General features: G+C 42.2%; 2 protein-coding genes across 2 annotated transcripts; both read left to right on the top strand.

Annotated features, from left to right (window-relative positions):
* Nucleotides 1-235: 235 nt before the first annotated feature.
* LOC148046688 (olfactory receptor 6X1-like) lies at nucleotides 236-1,364 on the top strand. Its single transcript, XM_087714198.1, has one exon. It carries the CDS (start codon nucleotides 236-238, stop codon nucleotides 1,190-1,192), a length of 957 nt encoding a protein of 318 aa, XP_087570324.1. The 3' UTR covers nucleotides 1,193-1,364.
* An 11,186-nt stretch (nucleotides 1,365-12,550) lies between these two features.
* LOC148046687 (olfactory receptor 6X1-like) lies at nucleotides 12,551-13,507 on the top strand. Its single transcript, XM_087714888.1, has one exon. It carries the CDS (start codon nucleotides 12,551-12,553, stop codon nucleotides 13,505-13,507), a length of 957 nt encoding a protein of 318 aa, XP_087571014.1.
* Nucleotides 13,508-13,743: the final 236 nt, after the last annotated feature.

The following is a 13,743-nucleotide window of genomic DNA, read 5'->3' as shown; positions in this document are numbered from 1 at the left end:
TTTCCCATCTACAGAAGATGCAAAAGCTAGAAGGATTGATAATGTTTTAAATGAAAGACCCGGGATCCCAATAGAGTAAGTCTTGGCAATGGTACAGGTGCCTTTGCTATGCTAAATATCCTAGTATATGTTGTGTGATACAATCTCAATAGTAACACATGAAAAATGGTGTTTAGAAATGTAGCTAAAGACTAACTCAGTGAAGCCTCGACATTTTCTCTGTTTATAGGAGAACATGAATTTGACCAACTGTACAAGAGCAGTAGAGTTTATCCTGGTTGGATTGCCAAGGGTAGGGCGAGTAGAAAGTGTGATGCATGTGGGCATCTTTCTGCTCTACCTCCTGTGTCTGATGGGCAACGGGCTCATCATTGTGATGGTAATTTTGGACCGCCATCTCCAGAAGCCCATGTATTTCTTCCTTAGCAACCTTTCTTGCATTGACATTGGACACACCACTGCCTTTATTCCTAAACTGCTGGTCAATTATGTCTCGGCGAAGAATTCCATCTGTTTCTACTGCTGCATAACCCAGCTGTACTTCTACTTCCTCTTTGGGGTCACTGAATTTTTTATCATGGCTTTGATCTCCTTGGACAGGTACCTGGCTATCTGCTACCCCCTGAGGTATGGCACAATCATGACTTCTGAGGTCTGTCTTAAGCTAGCCATAGGGGCCTGGCTGGGAGGATTTTTCTCCATCCTTTATCAGATAGTGATGATCGCAGACCTACCCTACTGTACGTCCAACATCATTAACCATTTCTACTGTGATGTGGGACCCGTGCTGAAAATTGCAGGAGGAGACATACAAGTCATCGAAGTACTTGGATTCCTAGTGACGGTGGTGGTGATTATGTCCTCCCTGCTTTTCACTCTCGTTTCTTACCTCTTCATCATTTCCACCATTCTCCGAATGCCTTCGACCATCCGACAGCAGAGAGCTTTCTCCACCTGTGCTTCCCATCTGGTTGTGGTCTGCATTTTGTACGGGTCGGTCTTTTTCGTCTATTTAAGACCTACTGTCAAGAATTCTTCCTTCAGTAGGTTGAAGTCAGTCTCCATACTGTACACCATGGTCGCCCCAGTGCTCAATCCTTTCATTTACACCATTAGGAACAATGAAGTCAAGGAGGCAGTGAGGAAAGCTTTAGAAAGGAAGACTCCGGGTCTCCCAAATATCATGGCATAGAATTTGTTGACAAGTGAAAATTACTCATACAGCTTTGGAATCCATCTCCAAGGCTATATTGCAGGAATCCTGTAACAAACCTACCTTAACAAAGATGGGGAAGGCAGTGTGTAACCTGGCAGGTTTGCTAATGGATTTTTTTTTTCTTATCTTAACGTGCAATTTTGTGATGATCCGATGCCAAAAAGGATTGTTGGGAAGCTTCTGTGGTCTAGCACTGCCTTGGCAACTTTAAGACTTGTGGACCTCAACTCCCAGAAATTCTTAGTCAGCATGAAGTTGATGGGAATTGAAGTCCATCGTTCTTATGATTCATGACGAATCTATCTTTTCTTTTATGTACACTGAAAGTATATGCACCAAAGACAAATTCCTTGTGTGTCCAATCACACTTGGCCAATAAAGAATTCTATTCTATTCTATTCTATTCTATTCTATTCTATTCTATTCTACTCTACTCTACTCTACTCTACTCTACTCTACTCTACTCTACTCTACTCTACTCTACTCTACTCTACTCTACTCTACTCTACTCTACTCTATTCTTAAAGTTGCCAAAGTTGGAGCCCCATTGATGTCAGGCATAACACTTGTAACCTATTGCATGATTGCTATCACCTACCTGGAATCCTTGATTTTAAATATAATTCATTCACACACACACACACACACACACACACAAACACACAAACACACAAACACACAGACATTCCATCTTCAATTGAAGAGAGTGTCATTTGGGTACAAGTATCTTTGTAGCATAACAATCTGAGTTTATACAATATCCATTATATTAACATTAATTCTGTAATATTGAAATGATAATATTAAACATAATCATCATATTTATTTCCCTCTCTTGCCATATCTTCTTTATTTCACTGATCTTTTCCTTTGGTTTCCCTGTTTCTAACTTCTGTTTTTATTATCGAATCATTGATAAAATAATTTCCATGTCATATAGTATTCAGTTTGTTCTTTCTCCTTGATTGCAAGCATTAGTCTATTCATTTCTGCACATTCTAATATTTTCCTAATCACATTCTCCTCTGTAGGGATCTCTTTGCTTTTCCAATTTTATGCAAATGCAAATCTAGCTGCAGTTAATATATGCATAATTAAATATGTATTCCCCTTACTAAAATATAGTTCATTCTTGATGATATGAATACCTCAATAAGTCTACCTTAATAAAGATGGAGAAAAACAGAGGGTAAATTTGGTAGGTTACCAATGGCTATGGACAATCTATGGAGGGGGGGGGGTCGTCCAGGTCTTGGTTGTCCCAAAGATGCTTTTTCAAGGGGCATTTCTGTCTTTTTCCTTGAAGACATTCTTCAGCTTTTGGGTTTCAAATCTTTAAAGAAAAAAACAAAGGAAGTCCACTTGCCCGTTGAAAAAATAAATTTAGTAGGTTATCAATTTTCTTTTCTTAATGTGTAACTGTGTGATGATCAGAGGATAAAAGGACTGATGGGAAGCTTCTGTGATTTATTTATTATTTAGTGTATGATGAGAACACAACAAAAGAGAGGTAAACATGTACCCACAATCCATGTAAATTACATAGAAAAAATCAAAGGGGGTACGGCAGTGGCCTCATAACTGAATGTCCATTTCAGCTATCCAGGAGATCACCTGCGGTTGCTTCATGTAGGTTTTCTAAGGAACCAGAGAACACACATTGTGGGCAATCTTGCACAATGTCAATGAGATATTGATAGAGCTGGAAAGAGGCCTTGGAGGTCTTCTAGTCCAGCCCCCTGCTCAAGCAGGAGACCCTATACCATTTCAGACAAGTGGCTGCTCAGTCTCTTCTTAAAAACCTCCAGTGATGAAGCACCCACAACTTCTGAAGGCAACTTCTGTTCCACTGGTTAATTGTCCTCACTTTTAGGAAGTATCTCCTTACAGTAGTTCCAGGTTGCTTCTCTCCTTGATTAGGTTCCATCTACAGTATTGTTTCTTGTTCTGCCCTCTAGTGATTTATATATTTATATAGTTATTATTTATTTAGTTAGTTTGTCAACTATGTGCGAGATAACCAGCATATGTATAAACATGGACACAGGAAATGGGTACGAATAAATGGGGACAATGGGACAGGGATGGCAGGCACTCTGGTGAGCTTATGCATACCCCCTACAGACTTCTTAGGAAAGGAGTGAGGTACACAGTAGACAGTTTACGGTTAAAGGTTTGTGGGTTGGAGGATGTAACAACAGAGCCAGGTAGTACCTTCCAGGCATTGACCAGTCTGTTTCTGAAATCGTATTTTCTCCAATTGAGTTTGGAGTGGTTTACCTTGAGTTTGTATCTATTGTTTGCCTGTGAATTATTGCAGTTGAAGCTGAAGTAGTCATTGACAGGTAGGGCATTGTAGCAGATAATTTTGTGTACTATGCTTAGGTCAGACCTTCATCAGCATAGTTCTAGGTTGTCCAAGCCCAAAATTTCAAGCTTGGTGGCATAAGGTATTCTTTTGTGAGCAGAGGAGTGGAGGACTCTTCCCGTGAAATACCTCTGGACTTGTTTGATTGTATTAATCTATGATATACAATGTGGATTCCAGGCAGATGAGCTGTATTCGAGAATTGGTCTGGCAAAGGTTTTGTATGTCCTAGTTAGCAGTACAATGTTACCGGAGAAGACGCTTCACAAAATTGGGTTAACAACTCTAAATGGCTTTTTGGCAATGCTGTTACAGTGAGATCTGGGGCTTTATGTTTGTTTTCATTTGTGATCTATTACTGTAAGGCATAAAAAGTTATTGCATAGTCATCAGCCACCCACTGTGAATCAAAGATTTTGAATATACTTCATTCTTGATTAAAGAGGTACCTCTGTATAAGCTACAATACAGTGGTGGGTTTCAAAAATTGTTCGAATCTATGTGGGTGTGACCTCCTTTGTGGGAGTGGCTTGCCGCCCATGTGACCAGATGGGAGCGGCTTGCCGCCATGTGACCGGATATGAAGATGCCGACGACACTTGTCAGAACCACCTTAAATTACCTCACACACAGCACTGGCATGCATAAGAATATGATGTAAACTTGTTTTTTAAAAGGTATCTTTGGTTTGCATTAAAACAACTTCAAAACACGCAATGTTCTGATTGCACCACAAATGCAGTAGTCATCCTTATCTTTCACAGAGGCACTGAGTTTTATAAATATGAGCATGATAGTGTAGAATAATCATATCCAAGCACCAGTGGTGGGTTTCAAAAAAGTTTGGAACTTCTTCTGTAGGTGTGGCCTGCTTTCCGGGTCCATTGGTGGAACCTCTTCTAACCGGTTCGGTAGATTTGACAAACCGGTTCTACCGAATACGTGCGAACTGGTAGGAACCCACCTCTGCTACAATATTCATTTAGTCTCTGGATTACTTAACATGGCGAAGGGTGGAGTCATGACCATTTTGATGAAGAAATGACAGCCTATTTTTTCAAATTATATTTTATTGAATGATGTTCACCGGATTGAGAGAAAAGAGCTTGGTATATAAGAGTAGGACTTTTTTTCTTATTGCCAATATTCAAGAGATGAGCCTAATTAGCACTGCTCATTAAGTAACAATTAATCAGTGGAACAACTTACCTCCCAAAGTTGTGAATGCTCCAACACTGGAAGTTTTCAAGAAGATGTTGGATATCTATTTGTCTGAAGTGGATGTAGGGTTTCCTGCCGAAAAAGGGGGTTGTACTAGAAAACCTCCAAGGTCCCTTCCAACTCTGTTATTCTATTCTAATGATTAGGACTTCAGCATCAGAAGATTATCACCAGGCACAAAAAGAAACCTTATGATCTATCCCAGAGGTTTTCAACGTGTGGTCCACAGATCCCAGAGCACTGTGATGCCATCACAGGGAGGTCCGTGAAGACTTGAAGAAGTCTTATGATTTACATCTTAAGTCTTGGTGGTCCATAGCCCTGGTTCATGGGCCACAAAAAATATTTAAAAGGGCTTCGCAGTGAAGAAAAGATTCAGAACCACTGATCTATTCAATTGTCTCCGTCACTCACGTTAGAAGAACAGCTTCATCTTCTGCTATATTGGAAGGTTCCAGAAAGAAATGGACCTTTTTTTTAAAAAAAAAAAACATTATTAGTTTTATTACAGAAAAAACACAAAAAGAAAAGAATCATCTTTCAGATTACATCTTGTAGAAAGCGTATCCATTGGTCACAAGTACATTTCGTGCGTTCTTTCCACAATCACATATATTCCATTCAGTTTAAATTGTATATGTTAAAAATTTATATATTTTACTATCACCATACCACCATTTTCATTTAGTTAAGATTTCAAAAACACAGCCATTCGCTGGCATTTTTTCCCTTTCCCCAGTCTCAATCAATCTGCCATATCTTTATATCTTTAGAACATATTCTAAAGAAAGTCAATTAGTAGGACATTGTTTGTAAGCAATTGTTTGCCAAGAAATGGACCTTTTGAGGTAAAATGGGGGGGGGTCATATAGTTAACACCATAGCAGGGGTGAAATCCTCGCCTGAACCGGCAGGGACGATTGGCATGAGTAACTCCGAACCAGTGGCGAAAATCCCTGGTGGTCCCACCCACATGCACCTAGTTGGCCTGTCGCCGCTCACCTCTTCTGGCTGCTCGACCCGCCCACCCAATCCGAATGCTTCTTCCTCTGTTCACAGCAGAGCTGCTGCAGCCTGTCCCTTTAAGATAGTCCCGGGGGGGGGAGGGGACCATAAAGGGAGCAGCAAGGGTCGGTGGGCGTGGCTTGGTGGTGGTAGAGGCATGTGACTGAGTGGAGGTGGCCCTGGGTGACATTGAGTTGGCCACACCCACTCAGTCACAGGACCCCACCACCAAGCCATGCCCACAGAACCGGTAGTAAAAAAATGTGAACTTCAGCACTGCACCATAGGTTTCATCCATGTTTGGGAGAGCAGTTCATTGGAATTGGAGGGGCCTGACTGCATGTCCTTGTTACAAAGCTTCTGCCTGCATCATTTTTTGCTATCATATCAATGGTGGGTTTCAAAAAAAATTGGAACCTACTCTGTGGGTGTGGCCTCCTTTGTGGGAGTGGCTTGCCAGCCATGTGACTGGGTGGGAGTGGCTTGCCGGCTATGTGACCAGGTGGGTGTGGCTTGCTGGCCATGTGACTGAGTGGGAGAGGCTTGTCAGCCATGTGACCAGGTGGGAGAGTCTTGGCAGTCATGTGACCGGGTGGGAGAGTCTTGGCAGTCATGTGACCGGATGGGAGTGGCCAAAACGATGTCACTGAATTCTTTGCCCCAATGGATGATCTACAAAAAGAAGATAAAAAAGGGAAATTTATTATTTTGTGCACTTACTACTTAAATAAGATTAAAATAAATACACAAAACAATAAAAGAGCTACTTATAGAAGGTAAGTAGCTTACTACTTACTACTTGTATTTCAAAGGGAATAAATACCCCACCACCAAGCCAAAGAACCGGTAGTAAAAAAAAATGTGAATTTCACCACTGCACCATAGGTTTCATCCATATTTGTGAGAGCAATTCATTGGAATTGGAGGGGCCTGACTGCATATACTTGTTACAAAGCTTCTGCCTGCATCCTTTTTTTGCTATCATACGTTCATAAGCAGTTAGATCTGATGGGTGCCTTCTTCCTCTTCTCGTCTTCACAGTTCTGTTAACCTTCCTCAAACTGATGTCCTCCCAACAACTTAGATAATTCCATTTTTCAAATCCTTCTTTCTTGAGAATCAGAGCTGTGTACACTAATAGGAATTCCCCCTTCCCCCCGCCATTTTGGTTTATGTTTTCTCCTTTTTTGGTATATATTTCAAATCCTGTTTTCTAGATTGTACAGATTAGGAATATAAAGCTTTCCTCAATTCTAATATCTGCTCAACCTATCATTTCTGGAAAGAAGTTCTCTAAAATAATGGATATTTGGAACATTATTCTCAATGGTGAAATGTTTTTTTCATTACAGTTTCTGTGGGAGTGACTTGATGGGCATGGAAGGGGAAGAACACGGCAAAATCTCCATTCCCTCCCCACTCCAGGGGAAGAACACGGCAAAATCTCCATTCCCTCCCCACTCCAGGGGAAGAACACGGCAAAATCTCCATTCCCTTCCCACTTCAGGGGAAGGATACTGAAAAATCTCCATTCCCTCCCCACTCCAGTGGAAGGATGATGCAAAAGCTCCATTCCCTCCCCACTCCAGTGGAAGGACACTGCAAAAGCTCCATTCCCTCCCCACTCCAGGGGAAGGACACTGCAAAATCCCCATTCCCTCCCCACTTCAGGGGAAGGATACTGAAAAATCTCCATTCCCTCCCCACTCCAGTGGAAGGATGATGCAAAAGCTCCATTCCCTCCCCACTCCAGGGGAAGGACCCTGCAAAATCCCCATTCCCTCCCCACTCCAGAGGGAAGGATACTGCAAAATCTCCATTCTCTCCCCACTGCTGGGGAAAGGATACGGCAAAAGTTCCATTCGCACTCAACTCAAAGGGAAGGATACTGCAAAATCTCCATTCCCACCCCACTCCAGGGGATGGATACTGCAAAATCTCCATTCCCACCCCACTCTGGGGCCAGCCAGTGGTGGTATTTGCTGGTTCTCCAAACTGCTCAAAATTTCCGCTACCGGTTCTCGAGAACCTGCCGGGACCTGATGAATTTCACCCCTGATCATTCCCCCAGAGATTAGAATGCCCCCCACTCTAATACTCTTCCAGAAGGTGCTGATGACCTGGTTCTGCCAGTGGGCCTGGGGAGGGAGCCCATTAAATGGCTAGTGTGATCTGCTGGGAGGTGGGGGTTGATTTTGTTATACTGTACTGTAGTAATTTATTGGATTCATCCTGTTAGTTTTTTTTTATTTTTTCAAACGTGGTTTTACATTCTGTAAGCCGCCTTGAGTTGCCATGGGCGAATAGGCAGCAATTTGAATACAATAAATAAATAAACAAACAATATTTATAAACTGTGTTCATATCATAGATACACCTTTTTATAAAGGGTTTGCTGAATATTCCTTGCTTTTAATATACATCAGGAAAAATGAATACATAATTTTGATGTAGCCTGGTGATGGCGAACCCATGGCACATGTGCTGCAGGTGGCACGCACAGCCATCTCTGTGGGCATGCCAGACATCACAACAGCCTAGCTCCTTCACGCATTTGTGCATGCCTCTGCCATCCAGCTGGTCTTTGGGTCTTTGCAGCGCATGCATTGGGGGGGAGGAGGGCGCAAACACGGGGAAGGGACTTGCACTGCATTTTGGGGTTGGCCTGGCACAGTGCCCCCATGCCCAGATTTGGCTTCGAGGTTGGGGCAGGAGGCCTTCCAGGCCAAAAACAGCGCAGGTGGGAGGCATGCCCCAGTTTGGACCTATAAATCCTCCTACACTAACCTGGAAGCCAAAAATGGGCAAGGAGCAGGCAGGGTACATGAGCGGGGGGAGTGGAGGGGTCAGGTGTGCATGTGGGGGTGCATGTGTGGGGTGGGGTGCATGTGAGGCAGTGGTGGGTTGCAGGTGGTATGCCCCGATACAGGCGTACCGGAGCCTGCCCGGAGCACCGGATACCGGTACAGTACGGTGCTATGGAGACCCCACCCGCTCGCCTAAGCTCCTTACTGGCCTTATAAGTCTTCAGCTTAAAGTCTTCCAATATGGTTGAAATGGGATCTGGAACCCATCACTGATGTGGGGGTCATGTGTGCATGCATTGGGGGTGAGGTGCACCTGGGGGGGTTGCATGCGCGAAAAGCTTAGTCATCACTGATCTAGCCCATCAATTCAAAGATACAACATTATCTAAGTAAAAATCTATGTGGAAGATAAATTTGCTTTTTCCACATCCGTGATGAAGATTGAAGGTCAATGGTCATTTCAGACCGGTTGAGAGATTAGGTTTATCATAAGGAGTTGACGCTGTATCATGATTGTCAGGGTCCCAAGTAACACCCCCAATGAAAGAAGACTCCGAGTCTTGAGTTTCCTCAAAGTTCCATTTTATTAGAGATGTCCTATTGGCACATCAGGGAAAACCCGAATCTGAACGTTTCCAGGTTTTCCCCACCCATACAAAAATCCAAGACCCTACCCAGCACCCAATGTCCATCACATAACACCATCCAATCAGGCACCATCCCAAACTGGAGATGCCTCCCCATCATCTCATCGCACCGAGTCCCGCCTACCCAGCTGGTCATTAGGGCAGAGAACCGGTTCTTATGTTATTTGAATCCCACCACTGACTAAGGCTCCAAGATCCCTCCCACAGTTACTGCCATTAATCCTGGTTTCACCTAGCACTCAAAACGACGTTGAAGACTTCAGAATATACAGATGTCTCCATTTCTAGGAATCTTGGAATTTGGTCCACAAAAAAGCAGGCCTCATTCATGCTGAAGGCTTAATAATATACAGATGTCTCTATTTCTAGGAATTTTGGAATTTGGTCCACAAAAAAAAGCAGGTCTCATTCATGCTGATTCAAAATCATCTCTTCTGAGCAGAATCTCATGGGAACTGAGAAATATCTCTAGAGGCAGGATCTTAACTTTCCGAAGAACATTAAGTGCAGAAGTTGAAAGTTTTACACACACTCTCTTTGCAGTGGGAGAGGAATTGGAATTAGACGAACTATAAGAGTTACATAGTTTGTCTTTGTTGGGTTGCTTCCAAGAGACCTCCAGGGAACTCTCTAACTTGGGATGGCACTTGAGGTTTGATTCAAATGATGTCAGCCTTGAATATATTCTGCATGGATACTCATGAGAAATTAAAAGCAAGTATCCTTAAGGACTGAGTTTCTATAGAGAACAAGTAAATAAACTTTCTATGATGCAAACTGCTGCATTTTCTTTGGATGTTAAGGGAAATATTTTTCAAGAGGTCTACCATCTTTGTCCAGCATACAATGCGGTATTTTATATGGTTCTTTAAAACACTGACTTGTTGAATGGATAGAGGAAATGGATTGAAAGGCACTTGGAGAAGACAAGGTAATGAAAGAAGAACAAACCAAGATAAATCTATAGAGATCCCTGGATCCACCTTTTATAGAGTGGGAGCATGAGAATTTCACTGCAATAGATACTATGTCATCCTAACATATACATATGACATCCACCTCCCGTATAGAAAAAAAAATCTGGAACATAGAACATAAAATATAGAATTGGAAGGTGTCAGGGTAATGATTTAAGAGTTGACCAGCTGCCAAGAGGATGTAATGCTAGGAATGAGTCAGCAAGGTTTGTGGGCTGATATCACTTTAAGAGCCTGTAAAATAAGAAGTCCAGTTGGGGCATCTCTCTCTCTCTGTGTCTCTCTCTCACTCTCTCTCTCTGTCTCTCTGTCTCTGTCTCTGTCTCTGTCTCTGTCTCTGTCTCTGTCTCTGTCTCTCTCTCTCTCTCTCTCTCTCCACTCTGTCTCTCTCTCTGTCTCTGTCTCTCTCTGTCTCCCTCTCTGTCTCTCTCTGTCTCTCCTCTGTCTCTCTCTGTCTCTCTCTGTCTCTCTGTCTCTCTGTCTCTGCTTCCGTGCTGTAGTTGCTGATTGCTGTTATGCTTGAGGTCTGACTGAAGAAGTATATGTATATATTCTTTGTAGATAAAACGATTCACATATTATTCACATATAGTCACACTGTGCACACTCTGACAGAAGGGAGGTCTTCTAATCTAACCCCCTGCCCAAGAAGGAGACCCTATACCATTTCGGACAAATGGTTGTCCAATCTCTTTTGGAAAGCCTCCAGTGATGAAGCAACCACAACTTCTGAAGGCAAGCTATTCCTTAGTTTTTTATATATATTTCAGTAGCCCTTCATGTACTCATATCTCCATTTTCTAAATTATCTTATTAACGTTCATTTCTAGGGATACAGGCAAACCATCTACGAAGAGAAAAAAATGTTGCAGAGAATTAAGTTTTGATTTGTATCAGAATACTTCATAACTAGACCACCGCTTCCAAAAATGTTTGAGAATCCAGAAGTGGCCACCGGTTTTCCAAAAGTGGCAAATGTTAGACATCAGACTAAATCTAATCATGGCCCTTTAGCTGTGGCTTTCAAGTATTGTGCAATTCCAAGGATGGGATTTAAGGCATCATAACAGATTTTCAAATGTTTATGTTCAAAGGCTTCATTTAATTACCCTAGTTCAATAAGACATGTATACCGTGAACAACTTTAGCTAGCACGATGTGAAAAACCCAGCCTTGTGTTCCACTCCGTGCGGCGTTCACAGTAGTAGTGTACAAAAATATATATATTCTTAGGAATAGAGAATACATTTTGACACAACAGTAAATGCATAAATCTCGATTCAAGCAAGATTTCAACTGTTCAAAATTGAAAATTTTGAAAAAAAAACTTTTACAGATGTTTACTTCCCTCCCCCTACCCTCCCCCCCAACCCCCCCCCCAACCTCCCCCAACCGGCTTCCCAGAACCAATACAGGGTATAAATCTTTAACAAAAATATTCTAAAATAAACTTTAAAAAAAAGTTAATATCCTCTTTCAATTGAGCTTTAACTCCTCTTTGCTAGGCTAGTTCTAAACAGATTATGTCATTTCTTGTTTCTTCAGTCATAAACTATCTGGAATTTCTTAGTCCCAAATTTATTTTGAGTATAGTCAATCCATCTTCTCCACTCCAATTGATATCTCTCATTGGAATGGTCCTTGAGATATGCTGATATTTTAGCCATCTCTGCTAAGTTTGTTACTTTTAATGTCCATTCTTGAATAGTAAGCAAATCTTCCTTCTTCCAGTATCGCACCACCAGCAGTCTTGCTGCGGTTATTAAATGCAAAATCAGGTTAGTCTCTATAACTGTACAATCAGTAATTATACCTAACAAAAATAACTGAGGGGTAAACTTTATCCTTTTTTTAAGAACATTTTGCACAATCCACCATATTTTTATCCAAAATGCTTTAACCTTTTTACAAGTCCACCATTCATGAAAGTAATAGCAATAGCAATAGCAGTAGACTTATATACCGCTTCATAGGGCTTTCAGCCCTCTCTAAGCGGTTTACAGAGAGTCAGCATATTGCCCCCAACAATCTGGGTCCTCATTTTACCCACCTCGGAAGGATGGAAGGCTGAGTCAACCCTGAGCCGATGAGATTTGAACCGCTGAACTGCTGATCTAGCAGTAGCCTGCAGTGCTGCATTTAACCACTGCGCCACCTCAGCTCTTACCAAGTAAGAGTAAGTAAGTAGCATTATTAGCACAATCACATCTCTAGCATTTAGGTTGTAAATTCGGATACATAGAGGCCAGTTTTTTAGGATCTAAATGCCATCCATAAAACTGTTCTCTTTTTTGTAGCAGGAGGGGAATATGAATTTGACCAATTGTACCAGAGCAACTGAATTTATTCTGGTTGGTTTGCCAAGAGTTTGGGGAATGGAAAGTGTGATGTACGCTGGTATCTTTCTGCTCTACCTCCTGTGTCTGATGGGCAATGGGCTCATCATTGTGATGGTAATTATGGACCCCCATCTCCAGAAGCCGATGTATTTCTTCCTTAGCAACCTTTCTTGCATTGACATAGGACACACCACCGCCTTTATTCCTAAACTGCTGGTCAATTATGTCTCGGCGAAGAATTCCATCTGTTTCAACTGCTGTGTAACGCAGCTGTTCTTTTACTTCTTCTTTGGCATGACAGAATTTTTCATCATCACCTTGATATCTTTGGACCGATATTTAGCCATCTGCCATCCTTTGAGATACTCCACTATCATGACTTCTGGAGTTTGCTTTAAGCTAGCCATGGGAGCCTGGTGTGGTGGCTTTTTCTCCATTCTTTATCAGGAGGTATTGACTGCCAACCTGCCCTACTGCACGTCCAACGTTATCAATCATTTCTATTGTGATGAGGGACCTTTGTTGAAGATTTCTGGAGGAGACACATGGGTGATCGAAGCCCTGGGCTTCCTACTGACAGTGATCGTGATTATGTCCTCCCTGGTTTTCACTCTCGTTTCTTACCTCTTCATCATTTGCACCATTCTCCGAATGCCTTCAAACACCAAACAGCAGAGGGCTTTCTCTACCTGTGCTTCTCACCTGGTTGTGGTCTGCATTTTGTACGGGTCTGTCTTTTTTGTCTATTTAAGACCCAACGTCAAGAACTCTTCTTTTAGTATGACGAAGCCTGTCTCCATACTGTACACCATGGTTGCCCCAGCCCTGAATCCTTTCATTTACACCATTAGGAACAATGAAGTCAAGGATGCAGTAAGGAAACTTTTGGAGAGAAAGACTCTAGGTCCTCCACATCTCATAGCATAAGCTTTTGTTGAGAAGTGATGCAAAATGACTTTGTTGTCCTATGGGAAGCAAGAAGGTGTGGCACTTTAGAATCATCTTCAAAGCTATTGTGCAGGCATCCTGTAACAAACCTACCATAACAAAGATGGGGAAGGCAGTGTGTAACCTGGCGAGTTTGCCAATGGATGCTTTTGTTATCTTAATGTGCAATTTTGTGATGACCCCATGGCAAAAGGATTGTTGGGAAGCTTCTGTGG

This window comes from Thamnophis sirtalis, unplaced genomic scaffold (genome assembly GCF_051295495.1).
Source record: "Thamnophis sirtalis isolate CommonGarterSnake01/CBP01778 unplaced genomic scaffold, rThaSir2_p1.2 scaffold_4, whole genome shotgun sequence".
NCBI lineage: Eukaryota > Metazoa > Chordata > Lepidosauria > Squamata > Natricidae > Thamnophis > Thamnophis sirtalis.
Note: the sequence above shows the minus strand (reverse complement) of the source record. Positions and strands in the feature narration are given on the sequence as shown.

Coding starts and splice junctions, on each gene's coding strand:
- LOC148046688 (XM_087714198.1), top strand. CDS start 236: ATGAATTTGACCAACTGTACAAGAGCAGTAGAGTTTATCCTGGTTGGA.
- LOC148046687 (XM_087714888.1), top strand. CDS start 12,551: ATGAATTTGACCAATTGTACCAGAGCAACTGAATTTATTCTGGTTGGT.